Source organism: Pleurodeles waltl, chromosome 6 (assembly GCF_031143425.1).
Source record: "Pleurodeles waltl isolate 20211129_DDA chromosome 6, aPleWal1.hap1.20221129, whole genome shotgun sequence".
Taxonomy (NCBI): domain Eukaryota; kingdom Metazoa; phylum Chordata; class Amphibia; order Caudata; family Salamandridae; genus Pleurodeles; species Pleurodeles waltl.
Window position 1 is genome coordinate 1,053,458,447 of NC_090445.1, and position 14,736 is coordinate 1,053,473,182.

A 14,736-nucleotide genomic window follows, 5' to 3' on the forward strand; every position below is an offset into this window, starting at 1 on the left:
TGATTCAACTCTGAATGCAAGGAAGGGTCTTGAAAACATCCAGCTTTCATGAAAATCATTCACAATAGCATTTTGAATGTCCTAGGTATTGTAGCGCAATTAGCATATGTCAGTTCTTTGGAAGAGGGACTCAAATTTCTAATATTTACATCCCGTATTTTTTTTTAAACTAAGGGCAACTATGGGTTTCTTACATTTCCTATGACGAGCTACATTACCCTTTAAAAAGACATATTGCTGTACCCCACTTCAGCTGCCATAACGTCTTCAAGACCCCTTCAGGTGGATTTGTGATATATTCAGGATGAGGTTTCCGGTTTACCTGGTCTGTTAATTGAGATATGTGAGCAATAAACACATGTTATATATGCAGTATATTGACAGACGCAGACAATAACTCATTATGCATTGGTCTACACCCCACACTGGTTTGTGGTTCCTATCAGACGTTGTGCTTATTCTCCACCCCATGACGAGTCAGTTTTGAATCCTGCAGTCAATGTCTACTAAACATGGATACTTCTCATTCAGCACATTAGCTTCCAAGAACCCACGCAAAGCCACTATTATAGCAATAGCATTGCCTTTGGAGTCATCAGTACCTGACCTTCCTGTATGGTAAATTAATAATTTATACAGTGCTCTAAACTGCTCATTCCCATAATAGACAGAAATATTCCCGTGGCTGTACTATACTGGTAAAATCTTACAGCTCAATGACGAGCCGAGAAGAGGAGCGGATTGGGGATGATTTTAACCGCAATTTCATGAGGCAAGGTGGTCCAGAGAAGGTTGAAAGCAGCATTTCAAAAAGATAGTGGAGCAGGTAAGGGCTGACTAAAAAAAAAAAAATCTAGAGTGGAATTTAAGAAAACCATAAAGGTTTATAACAAAATTCAAACTAATACAATGGAGAAATAGTAAAGCACAGATGAGGTAAATCTCATTTAAATGCACAAGTCAGTGCCTTGAAGGCTTTTGAGTGACAGGCTTTCAGTAACAGAAATAAGATACAGGCAAATTAGAATAGTCAATGTCTCAAGTGTGCAGCAAATCAGTAAGAAATTAGCAGTACAGGAAAGGTCTCAAAAGATTTGCAGCTCACCCTCAAATACAAGGGGTTTATATCCAGTTTTCTTTAATAGAAAAGTACAAACTAATCAAAATCAGCACAGTTTGAACATTTCTATAATAAATTACAGTCTTGCATTATAACATGTCACATAACTCTTCAATTTAGCACTAACCCACTATCCAAATATCAAAACAGCTCCCTCTGACCTAATGTTAACCTGAGATGTCAGAACATACTAGTTATATAATCAACAGTGAACAATTGTGAATGAATACAATACTGCGTGCAAGATGAAAGTCCTTGGACAAACATTACAGTATGATTTCTTCAAGTCATTCAGGCATAAGCAAATCTACATCTAGCTAAACTACATACAGCAGAAAATAAAGAAAAAGCATGATGCAGGACATCCATTTTGAACAAGATGATGTTGAGTCCCAATTGAGGCATAGTTAGCAAAAGATAATGCTGTCCTGGCTTCAACAAGTTAGTTTCACACCAGTATACACAAGGGGAATTTAAGTGTATAGTAACTGTTCTACACACTATTAATAATGAACACTTTTAATAAAAGCATTAAAAAGTCATCATTTCTTAGTCTTATATTCTGCAGAAGTCCTAAATGTTTAATTTAGGAAGCAAAAGAACAGAGAAAGAAACCTGCAAAAATGTTCCTGCAAGATCTTTTTAGCAGACGGTGCGGACGTGTACTATCCAAAAGCCAAAATTGGCATTTAATTACACAAAGTGTAGATCGCTACTCACCAGCCAAAATGTCTCCAAGGAGATTGTGTAAAACTTATCAGCAAACCACATCCAAAGGCAAAACCAAGAAAACAAGCTCGCACAGCCACCTGGATGAAAAAAGCATGTTCAAATTTAAATAGATAAAAATCAACATTGCATTTTCTGATGCCTCATATTTCTGTAGACTATTTGTGAGGATTTGGGTGTATTACATAGAACGACTGTTTAGCATTAACATGGAAGACACTCACAGAAAATGGTCTTTGGCTCAGTCAGGATCTTTTGAACAACCTTAAGCTCAACCGTTGGTAAATATGGCTTTAAACAGCAAGGCTTGCACAAAGGAACTTAGTGTAAAACATTTAACAGTCCCTAACAATGAAATAAGAAATAGACACAACGCGACAGAAACAACACCAATTTCTAATAATAGATTATATTTTTATGTATTTTAAAGATTTATCTCTTTTTAATTGAACCGCAAACAAGCACTGATTGATTTAAAGTTTGCAAACTTTTGAAAAGTTTGTAAAGAGTTAGTTCGGTGTGGCTTTGGTGACCAAATCTGGGGGAGGCGGGGGAAGGTTTGAGAGGGTCCAATGGAGTGGTTCTGGACAATTACCTGGCCACCAGAGTTTTACAGTCCAGTTCCACACTTTACCATAAAACCACCATAAACGTTAATGGAGTGGTCCTGATGCTGAGGATACAAGATGAAAAGATGATCAAAGATGCTCCTGTATATTAGTGATAGCCAATTTGACATACACTTTGTAAGGGGTTAGAACAATGGCACTGAGGTCTGGTTAGCAGGTGTCAGTGCACTCTGAGTCGAAAAACCAACATCATACGTCCAAAAACGTGGGGGGGGGAAACATGCAAAAAAAAAAGCAGTTTCCTTACACTATTGTTTTGCTTTCTCACTAATGCTTTCAATAACAAAATGGGGCTGAGGAACATTAGGTGGTGTTTTAGATCCTTCAGATAATTAGATTTTTTTTTATGTTTTGATTGATGCAGGACTATGCCCAACTATCTCCACAAAGTCCTACGCTTTGGGAAAAGGCAAACTCAATAATACATTATGTTAGTTCCCCCACTAAGCAAAGGCCTTTTGTTCACAAGGGGAACAAAGATTGGTGAGTGCCTATTGTATCGCTGATAGGTGTATACACTCAACAAGTCATCATACATGTGCTCTGGCACTAATCTTTACACTAATGCATCCATTCATCAATCTGCTGACATCCTTCCATTCACCCTCTGACACGACCTACAATAAATACACACAAACTCAACAACATAAATTAAAAGAATACTAATAGAAAAAATAAACATTCTGGCTTCTGAACACGGCAAGCGTATGTTTGCAACAAAACTAAACATAGCAATTTGTGTATCATTGTTTAAAGCTCAAGCGTGGCTGCCATATTGTAAACAAGTGTGTTGGCCATCTTGGTGTGGCAAAACAATGCACTATGGACAACAGCATTCCATAAGTAGCTCCGGGTTTAGAGGAAATGGCCACATGGAATGTGGCGCACTGCTGGTGAAATGAGTGGAAATCAAGTGATCAGTTAGCTCTGCCTGGAGAGCTGTAGCATCCTCTAAAGAAACAATAAAATAAATAGTGGAGAAGAAAATAAATGAAAGGAACACTATAAAAGTAGGAAAATCAAAACTGAAGGACTGGCCAGTCGGCCCTGATACTGAAGCACACTCATATGTATGTGGATGTACACAATTCAGACAAAAACAAAGATCTTTAGGAATTCTTTCATACCTAGAATGAAAACTAGCGGTCTTCTTTTCTGGAGGCTCCTTCTGTGCCTCCCATTCCCATTCGTACCAGGGCATCATTTATAGCACTACTTTCTTGAAAGAAAGTGAATATTCTCAAGCCTACATCTATTTGCTTATTTCTCTGTAAAACACTGTGTGTAGGTAGCACTTGCAGCCTACCAAGTCAAAAAAGTGCTGTAAATGCTCTAATGCAATGATACAATCAATGAGTGACAGAGATATCTGGATTCAGAGGGCAGAAGTCTAATGTTACTACATCATGATGTAGTGCTCTTTTAAAAAAGAGTATCTTCTGTTCTTTCCTATATTAAACCAGGGATGGGGCAGTTCTAATGGTTACGGGGGTATCACTCTGGATCCTAGCTATACAGATGGAGAAAGTCTGATGTTGTGCTGGCTGCAGGTGTGCCAAGAGCCACAGGACACAGAGAGCTTATCAGCCAAACAGGAAGAGTGCTAGTCATGGTGACTTAGTAGATGATGTTGCTTTTTTTCAGCTTGGCTCAGACCATCAAGAGCAACCAGTGGAGTTCCCTCAGGGCGTTTGTGAGGTGGTCATATTTCTTCAGGCACTTTATGAGTCGTACAGAGGAGAGCGGAAGTTCATACAATAGGTGCCCACATGGAAGTAGGGAGGCCAAGAGGCAGATTGTTGCTAGCATCCATATGTAACAGAAAAGGGGTTTGAATGTAAGTCATTTTATGGGAGGAAAGTTTTCACTTTCTATGGCAGAGGGAGCCTAATTAACTATTGTATTAAAGCTAAAGGGCTCAGTCTCTTATCCTTTCCCACCTAAATTAACATACACACACCTCACCGTCATTGATCTAACTATGCAAAAGGATTTCTAGTGTTAATTTTTTGGTGGAGCGTAAGTGTACAACCTCTTGTATGTTTTTAAGTATATTACTTCTGTGGGCTTCTAGCTATTTCATTTGTTACTTTCAGTGGCATTTAAAAATCCTTGCTCGCTAGTGGTCAGTCATGCCTCTTTGTCCCTCCTCCTTCTGTGTAGGAGCAGGGACCAACTACTGTATAATTACGCTTTATCCTGTTTACCTGGTCTGTAGGGGACTTTATTACTTATTTATTTATTTTTATTAACTTTGTTTCCTGCTCCTTTCCAGGGAAGCTTCCCTTTTCATTTGCAGAGCATTCTTCCTCTGAGCTTAGCTGTAACCAAGACAACAAATCAGGCTGTTATCTTGGTCACATTTGGTCTTTGTGGGCTCTCTGCCCCCTCTCTCACCTGCCTGGCTCCCGTCCTTCCTTGGCTTGGATTTTCTTTACCAAGTGTACCTGCCTGTCTGCTAGGAGCAAGGGAGGGGGGAGGGGTTAGGATCACTTGTAATTGCTTATACCCTCAGCACCCAGCTCTACCATGGCTCTGCAATCTTTGGAGACAGTGTCCATTTCTGCTCCTTACAGGGATCTCACTCGCAGCTCCATCAGTGCACCTCAGTACACACACTCCAAGCCCTAAGCTGTGCCAATGCCAAGAACCCCACACACGCTGCTTGCCAGAGCACCTCAGTTCCCCCAGTGAGTACACTCTGTTGCTCCAGTACTGGGACCTCGGGCGCAGCTGCATCTGTTCACTGCAGTTCACACACTCCAAGCCCTCAGCCGTGCCAGTGCCAGTGCCAGGTACCCCACACACACTGTCTGCCAGAGCACCTCAGTTCTCACAGTCAGTACACTCTATTTTTCCAGTACTAGGACCTCTGTGCACTTCAGTTCTACCCCAGAGAGGGCACTCCCTTTCCTATACTTGGACCCCGCTCACATACAGTTCCATTACAGCAGCTCAATTCTAATACTCAGTCCCACTGCCAAGCCAATATTGGACCCAAAAAAGCAAAACACAGCTCAGCCAGTGCACCTCAAGTCTAAAATCCAACACCACTGTTGATGGGAACCATCACAGCTCTGCTAAAATCCATCAATTCCAATATTCAGTGCACATTTCTTCTCATTCTTAAGGCTCACACACACGCCCTTCAGGACTCCCGGCTTGTTTGGTTCAGAGGCAATGCCTCTCCCATACTGGGCCCAACTCGCATCTTCACCAGGGCACCTTCAGGCTAACATTCGGCAGCACTGGCACGCCAATACTAAGTTCCACACATAGCTCCATAAACATACCTCACTTCTGACCTTGTGTGCCCATTACTATTCCAGTACTGCAGCCAACATACAACTTTGTCAGTGCAGCGCCCCATTATTCCAATACCAGGAATTACACTGATCTCTGTTTCTCATTCCTCACCCGCTGCCTTTCTGTTATTCCAGCAGTGGTCTGGGACAAAACTCAGTCTATAACCCCAATCCTGATCTGAAGTGCCCCACTATCGCTGTACTGGGGTTCACATACAACTCTGCTAATGCACCTCCTGCTGTTCTGTAGTGCCCCAAACTATGCCACACTCTGACTTCTGTTTGAGGACGTGGCTGACCCAAATAAATCTTTTTCTTAGCTGCCATCTTCAAATAGCATGGTCTGTTTCACCTACCTCACTCCATTCTTTCCTTCACTCTATGTTTTCTTTCTCCCCACTTTTCTCTTCCCAACCATTAAAATCCGCACGTTAACAGTTTTGCTCTTTCTTTCAACTGTTTATTTCTACTCCTCTCCTTTTTTTTTTTTTTAATTTCTCTCTTCCTCTTGCTACTCCCCTTTCAAAATCGCAAAAACTATTTCTTTCCTTATTTTGTTCCTTTTTTTTCCTTCATCAGGCGTTCATTCTTTCACAAATTATTTTCTCTTCCCTTCATTCTTTCTTTGTCTTTTTAATTTGTTCTTTCCTTTGACTCAGTATGAGTCCTTTCACTTTTCTTTTTTTAGATCTTTCTTCCTTCCTTTTCTTTATCAGTCAATTCACATTTTACTATAAATCCCTCTTTTTTGCCGACTGTATGTGGAAGCCACAAGTTACTTGTCAGGACCCAAAGTGTCAGAGTGGTTTTCCCATTCTGTGTTTGTGGGAAATGTCAGTACATTCATGCCCTGGTTTTTCTGCTGCTTGTTTCTCTCACCATCTAATTTTTTTCTCTTATGTTCACTTTTCTCTTTCTTTTCACACTTCCTTCATTATGTTTGCCTCTATCTTTTGTTTGCTAGCTTCCTTCCCTTTTTTCTTTTGTCTCACACATTTGCTATATTTCTTCTTTTAGTTGTGTTTCCATTTTCTCATACTTTCTTTCCCTTCTATCTTTTATTTTTTTGCGACACCTTCTCTTTCTTCCTTTTGTCTGTTGTATTCCTTTCTCTCTTTTTCTGCCCCATCCGCTTTCTCTCCTGAGGCCTTGTTATCAATGGAGCAACAGGTGCAGTGGCACCGGGGCCCAGATACCAATGGACCTCACTCAACTCTAATTACTGCTGCATTTTCCTACCGGAATTACAGTCAACCATTTTCCTTTCTTAGTCTAGTGCCCATGACACCTGCGCCACTTGTCCTCTCCATCTTTACTCCTGACTCCCTCTTTCTTTTCACCCCCAAACCGTCCCAAATTATATTTTGGTTATGGTGCTCTGAGCATTACACTGTAATGCCAAAAGTTGACTTCTGGTAATGGTTTATGTGATAATTTTATATGTTTTAAGATAGAGGAAGAAGGTAAATGGAAGTGCTTTAGTTAAATGCTGGGCCACTAAATTATATGGCAGGAAAAGACTCAATTTTGAGGCAGGGTTGACCAATTTATATGACAAGAAAAATCCAGTAATGAATTTACAATGTGAATAGCTCTAACTCAAGAAAATGCACAACGTATTGCATTACTTTCCATAGTAGGGTTCAGCACTTATTAATCATTAATCAATACTTTTCCCTGCTGCATCCCTAACAGATCTTGCCAGTATGACTGCAGCAATTTTCTTTCTGTTTCTAGGGAGCACGGTTCTTGGCTAGGCAGTCATACCTTCTAGACATCACTGTCAAAACTTGGAATGTTCTTCCGCTAAACATCCATGGTACGGAGAAAAGGATGCACATCACTAGGCAATCAACTTTAAACCTTTTTCTAGTCTTAAGCACTACATATGTTGACAAGGGTCCAATAATAGCACCAAGACAATCAGTCCTTCAGTATCACTGCACCCTAAAAATCTAGCGCATTTATTATTATCATCACCACTGGAAGTATGTGGCATTGAAGGGCCAAATTATGCAGCATGGTAGTGTAGATTAAGCTGCAAGAAAAGACAAATTAGATGGCCTAATGCGGCACACTTTAGGATTTTATAAGTTCATTTTTACACTTGTTAACACTTCCTGGCCACTAGTTGCATCTCATTAGTGTCAGTCCAACAGAAAAAACAAAGCAGTAAACAATACAAAGATGACCAGTCAAACTTTGCAAAGGGCCCTCCACTGAGCAGCAACATGTTTTACTGCGTTTTTAGTAACTTTTTAACCGTTTGAGGTAGAAATTATGTAGCAGATGATGTACTGTGTAGCAAACCTATACTTATGGGGGGGGGGGGGGGGGGAACCACTGCAGCCGCACAGTCGCACAATTCCAGTATACCGGATTATTATGATGCAGAGGAATGATGGTTCTGTGTACTGTGGTATGACTGGGTGGTTTCATGAATGTAAGAAAATAAGATTTTAGTTGAGAAGAATGTAAGTCCTTCCCAAGTAAATAGGAATAAAGTCTTGCCAGGTTCAACACACAAGTTCAGTAAATAAACCCGGGCTCAATATTTTTGAGCTAAGGTCAGGAGTGGACAGATCTAATTTAAAGAACAGTGTGTAAAGTATTTAGAAGTACCAAACAATGAAAAAAGCACAACACAATAGATTAAGAATCCCACAGCTAACTTCTAAAAATAGAGAGAATTTAAATAATATAAAATGATACAAAATCAGACTAAAATCCAATCAACATTTTAGGACTAAAAGCACCAATCAAACGTCACTGTCCTTGGTTGTCAGGACCCACATGTGTTTTACGGCTGACTAAGATAGTGCAGAGGTTTGATACATGAAGCGGGTCATCTTGGTCAAAGGTTTTACCTTCTGACAGTCTCTGAAATGAAGGTCAAAATCCTCCAGCGGTGCAAAGTTACAGTCTGTATCTAGGGAAGTCAGCCACTAGTTGAGATCCCACTGAAGTCAAGAATTGGGATTTTTCAAATGTTTGCAGCTGCTGAAGACTTCCTTTGGTGCAGATACTTTTTGCATTTTCGTCTGGTCAAGATTTCTACTTTCAGGCTTATTATTATTATTTATTAAATGGAGATCAAGATCCTCCAAGGCGAGGCAATCCTGGAAGGTGTCGCTAACAAAGTCCTCTTGAAGCCTGGCACCTTTGCCATAGGGAAAAATTATGTCCTAGAGTGGTTGGAGTTCAAAATCTTTCCTATCCCCAACATTGCAGACTCTCTTGAACAGCTCCTCTTGATCTCTTCTAAAGCTCCTAGGACCTCAGAGACAACACTTAGGAGTCAGGACTCACTCCATCAGAGGCCACCAGCGGGGTCCAGTACAGGTCCTGTTGCTATTAGCTATCCGTTCACTCCAAGAAAAGGCCTCTTGCAGCTTGTTGGTCCATGTAGTCAAAGAGGAGGGCAGTGAATTGACCCTCAAAGTCCACGTCTCAGTCATGGGCACAACTCGGAGCAGGTCCATCCTTCGGGTCTCCACACAGGTCATAGATAGCAGGTCCAGTCCTCTTCTGTTCTTCCACAGGTCCAGATGTTTCTGATGAGTTATGGGTGGTGTTGCTTTTTTTTTGACTGTCTAGCCAGCGCGTTGGGCTAACTGCTAGACACTAACAAACCAATGAGAAAAATGTTCTCAGAGTCAATCCTTTTTGTAGCATATACTGTTTGCCTTGCTGAAAAATATCCAGCTGTGCACTATTCTGACTAAGATCATCACAGGAGAATCCATCCACACTTGGAGGTTTCTACTGCCCCCGTCGGGAGTGGAGGAGGGAGTTAGGGTAATAACCAATCCAATATTCCTCAACGCTACAAAACTAGTTTTAAGAGCAGCTGACACTGAGCTGGTGCCTAACTGGATTTAGTTAACCCAGGGAACAAAGGCTTCTCTCTCTCAGGTCTCTCTTAACATTTAACTATATACAGGCAGCCCTCACCCTGGCCTATTTCAAGTTAATGCAGTTCCTGGACCATACCTGGTGCCCTTTCTAGGCTGAGAGGAGTCACATACCTCACACCAGGATCTTCCTGCCATAAGGACTAAGCCATTGTTTCTACTCTGGGAGAAGTTTCCACACCTCATTAAGGTGAAGCAATGACAGGGGTCAGCTATTGGCAAGACAATGCTAATTGGCATACTGGAGGTTCAGGCAGAGAAAGTCTAAGGTTCTAAAAGTTTTTTCCTAAATTATTTATCAAAAATCTGACTTCATTAGTGAATTGGATGTTTAATACATATTACAAATAGTGGCTCAATCATTCTGATATATTATCTCAAAGCAAAAATAGGATCTTTTTCTGATCTAAAGTTTTTCTCATAAGGCATCTACAGCCCTTTACAGTGAAAACAGCTTTTGAGGACTAGTCACTGTAGGTGCATACCAACGCTAAATTGTTGCATGTCCAACTCTTACATTCTAAGCACCATCCTCTGTGAGCTACAGGGCATAATTAGGAGTGACTCACTTAAATTGTAAACGCAGGGCTCTTTCCTATTGAAATGGTTATTTAGACAGATTAAACTGCAGTTTTAAAAGCTGTAGCAATCAGGTTACACATCTAGGCCTTATGCCCTGTTCTTCCGTGCCAGCTTAGTGGATGGCCCAGTATGTGCTGCAGTTCACAGGTGATGGTTAACTTTCCATACCACTAATGTATTTTCCTGGGCCATATACTATGGCCTTACTGGAAAGGCAAAAAATCCAATTAGGAGTTAGCAAATTCTCCCATGTTTTAAGGGACACGGAGCATACACCGGGGCTCGGCTGGCAGCGCCTCAGTGTGCAGAGTTTAAAAAACAGCAATACAAGTCACCATAAACAAAACTGGAGTGATCATGCAAAGAGAGGGATTGTCTCACAATCTTGTGCACTTTGGTATGGCTTGAAGGACTCCAGACAAAAAGTACCTATTTTATCTGCTGAAACAGTTGGCTTTTAACCACTATATTAAATAATATGTGGTGCAACTTCACTTCTTGGGTCACCTGAAAAAATGTTTTAGATTGCTCCATCAACTCAAAAACACCTCTTGGGTGTGTAGTGCCATTCACTACCGATTCTGTGCAAAATTGATGTAATTAAAAATGACTCTAAGTCTGGTTTTGAATCATAATCCTGCTCATGCCCCATCTTAACTATAAGAGTTACATTAATGTAATTGGATTTATATAGTGCTTACTACCCTCGATGATGGGTTGAAGTGCTTTATGGTGAGCAACATGCTACTCCGGATCCCAGGTTTAGTGGTTGGTCTAGTGGTTCTTGTGATTAGTAATGTGCTGGCAAAAAAAAAAATGGCACACATTTACTCCATTTAATTTGCGATATATGAGTACCAGGTAGGTGTAATCATCAATGAGGCTAAGTGGATACAGGTGAATGGTTGGTGAGATAGATAAACTAGCAGAGATTAGCTAATGTTAGATTAAACTAATCAGGTTTTAAAGAGGAGAGGTTGTGATCTAATAAATTAGGTAACAGCCAACTGCAGGATTACAATATGAAGGTTTAAGGCAGACACACATGAGACTAAGAGGATGATGTTCTCAGAAATAAAAGGTATGCAGAGGATGGAAAGTAAGAAGAGGGTCACTCTGAAGAAAGAAAGGAGAGAAACGAATTGGAATTAGGCCAAAGTAAATTGTTCAAGGAAGTCTTAGGAGTATAGTGAGAGAAGGCTTTCAGTAAGCAGTCAAAGAATGTAGGTTGTAGAGAGAAACAACATCATACATAGTGTTCCATATTCAGGGCAGACAGCTTACACATGTTATTCCGAGTGTACACATCATTCAGACATTAAGAGCCCTAACATTTTGTGTACCAGAACTAGGGCAGCCCTTTTAAGCAAAATCTAGTGTACCCCGACCTTGTTACAGTGTCTGTATCCTGCACAAGGTGACTTGACATAGATAAATATGCCTTATTTAAAGGTACTCCCTCACTATTATGCGAATAGGTTTTTCTTCACTCACTCACTAAAAATTAGTTATTTGGCACTGGCTGGGAGCGTCCGCCAATTCGGAAATAGATTTATCCCTTTTTTCAGCAAATTCCATCTACGTGTATGAAGTGTGGATGACTATTGTAGTGTGTGCAGTAAATGTATTGAAGAGTGTGCAGTAAATGTATAATGAAGCAGATATCTAATTAGTGTTTTATGGCATTGAAGCTAGAGCCGAATGCAGAAGGTGTGAGGTGGACTCACTGAACACACATGCTGAAACAAAAGTTTGAAAAATAGGAGTTAAAAGAAATGACCATGCTCTATGCAGTGAATATTTCAGCCTTATCTGTCAGCACTGATTTTCCTTCATAAACATACTTTTTGTGAGCAGGATTTCTAGCACTTTACAACTGCTGATCTTGCAGACCTTCTCAGATGCAAGCCGGAGTGTTGCCAGGCATGAGCAGGAGGAAAACCACACCCAGTGTTTTGAAGTTCAGAGAAGCACATAAGGAACTCATACATGCAAGCAAGAGGCTTGAGTAGAACAGGAGCCTCTGGGAACGAGAGAAAAAGAGCCACACCCGGTACTCTGAAGATCACGAGACGGGTAGTTTTACTGCAGGATTTAAACAACTAACTTAAAAAAATATATATATATATATACATACACACACACACACACATTCATTCATTATCATCAGTGCTGCTATGTTTGCTTTATGTTGCAGCAGCAAGAAGCAAAGGAAATAAAGGAATTACCCAATCCCCAGTGCACCTGTCTAAAATGTTAATGTCCACGAAATGCTATGGTATGGTCCCAAAATGTCACGGGCGACCCAATGACTGAAAGTAGTGTATGGAGTACCTCATTAAACCATCACAGCCAGAATTACAAAGTAGTTAATATTAAAACAAAATAAAGGTACAACAGCATTAACGGCTGTCAATAATTACTGCACAGCAATTTAAAAGTTTTACTCTACCAGCCTGGCCTTTAACAACAGCTGTAAATTGTTAGCCACAGGGTGCTGAATCATACAACGATAACATAGCAGCAAAAGAAGGCATACCCATTTTGAAAGGTATAAAATGCATCTGGCTACAGACATGAATTTCACAAAAACAGATGAAGGCCGCGGACCTTTGCAATCAAAGCGAGTAAACTTAGCAGAAAACAAATCGTTTAGCTGAGTCTAGTAAAAGAGGGAATTTAACAGTCTTCTTGCATTTAAACATTTCAAGTAATTATGTATGTGGTAAGTAGCCTCGAGTAGAGGTCTTGTCAAACTGTACATCTTGTTCAGATGCCTGAAACTGCTCTATCTGCCCACTAACACAGCTTGACATTGTAAAGATCAGCACCCGCACTCTCAAAACACACGACACGGCTTGGGTGGTAAAACAATTCTACTCTAAAGTCATCTGACTTCCAGTCAGCATTCTTAACGTGGCAAAAAGAAAAGTCTTGGAAAGCATTTAGGCAGGAGGCACTGAAGCACATGCTGAAGTGTTAAAAGTTGGATCTAAACAGCCCAGGTTGCGTTGTAGTCTATACTTAAAAACCGGGGTACCTGGTAAAGCAGTGCACGGTACAGCAACAACAGCAGCCCATTCAGTCCTGCGATGTAGAAACCTAGCGCTAGCCGTCCTGGTGTCCCACCTAACAGCGGCTCCAGTCCAGGAAGCAGCGGTAGCAACAGAACAGACAGACCCAGCACGAAACTGAACAGGCTGACCCGTCCCTCAGGCGGGAACCGCAGCAGAGCCATGTCGAAAGCAGCGAACAGTGAAGTATTGCGAGTCCTGCCAAATGGGTAAATGAAACAGAACAGTCCACGGCCACGGATCATAGACATAGAGAGTATACTCTCAACCTAACGTAAATGTGTTGAAATAGAAAAAGGACAAACATATTTTAACTACCCACTTACACAGCACTATTTTTCCGCCATCTTTTGAACAGCAAGGAAACTGTTTCGAAAAGGAAACAGTGAACACCGTTACTGTAGTGTACATTTATAGAAAGGGGACAACGGCTACATGAGGTTTGACTAAAGTAGTGCTACTAGTTCCAATCACATGAGACACCCTTGGCTATATTTAATACATCGTTTTATGTAGGTAATAATGATGTACTGCAGATATTGATTAGTGAGGTAAACGCTCTTGGTTTGCAGGAGAAGGAATAACGAATGGTTCTGAGAAGACGCTCACTTAAACGAGGAAACATTTTGCTGTTTCGCAATGGCCGCAATTTAAGCTACTGCTAAGCACACCTGCTGCAAACGAAGCACTTTTCCAAAACTATTTCGTCGAGCTTGTTCGACTCCGTCACAGCTTGTGGGAACATTACATTTGTTTTCAGAAAGTTACCTTACGATGCGGGTACATTCACTGAATTAGGGTAACCAGATGCTAAGAAGCAAACACCGCGACTAGGCAGGTATAAAAGTAGGACTAAAGCCTTTAGCCTTACTTCTATAACTGGTCTGTTCCGTTGTTTGCGTACCATTATTATACATATATACTTACATACACACAGACACACACATTTACAAGTGCATATATACGCATACACACGTTTACAAGTGCATATATGCACATACACGCACATTTTCACTATGTTTTAGCAATGGCAGGACTTCTACCCTTTGCCCCCCGCCCACTCCTCCTCAATCTGTCTCTCTGCTGTGAGAAGTAGGGTGACCTCCTGGCACTGAGGCAAATTCTGGACAGGACTGTAAAAAATTCAGGACAAAGGGTCAAAATTCAGGACAAAAATTCAGGACAAAGGGTCAAAATTCAGGACAAAATTCAAGAACAAACGTCGGTTTTACAGACACACGCAAGAGAGGCCATGCCTCACTATGTTGTCAGTGCATTTATTTACTCTTTTTTAACATAGCACTATTTATTCACTGTGGACCTTTAGGCAACTCCACTATAACCTGCACTTCTCCACTCTAAGGCACCTCACTCTACTGTGAA

The 14,736-nt window shown here is 40.9% G+C and overlaps 1 protein-coding gene across 1 annotated transcript in view; it reads right to left on the reverse strand.

Moving 5' to 3' along the window:
* The window catches only part of ICMT (isoprenylcysteine carboxyl methyltransferase), a 67,198-nt gene extending 53,614 nt beyond the window's left edge, over window positions 1–13,584 (reverse strand). The window contains exons 1-2 of the mRNA XM_069240005.1: window positions 13,320–13,584; window positions 1,841–1,929 (exon numbers count right to left, since the gene is read on the reverse strand). Of these exons, the coding sequence (XP_069096106.1) occupies window positions 1,841–1,929; window positions 13,320–13,517 (287 nt within the window). The 5' untranslated portion in view covers window positions 13,518–13,584. The remainder of the gene's footprint in view (window positions 1–1,840; window positions 1,930–13,319) is intronic.
* Window positions 13,585–14,736: the final 1,152 nt, after the last annotated feature.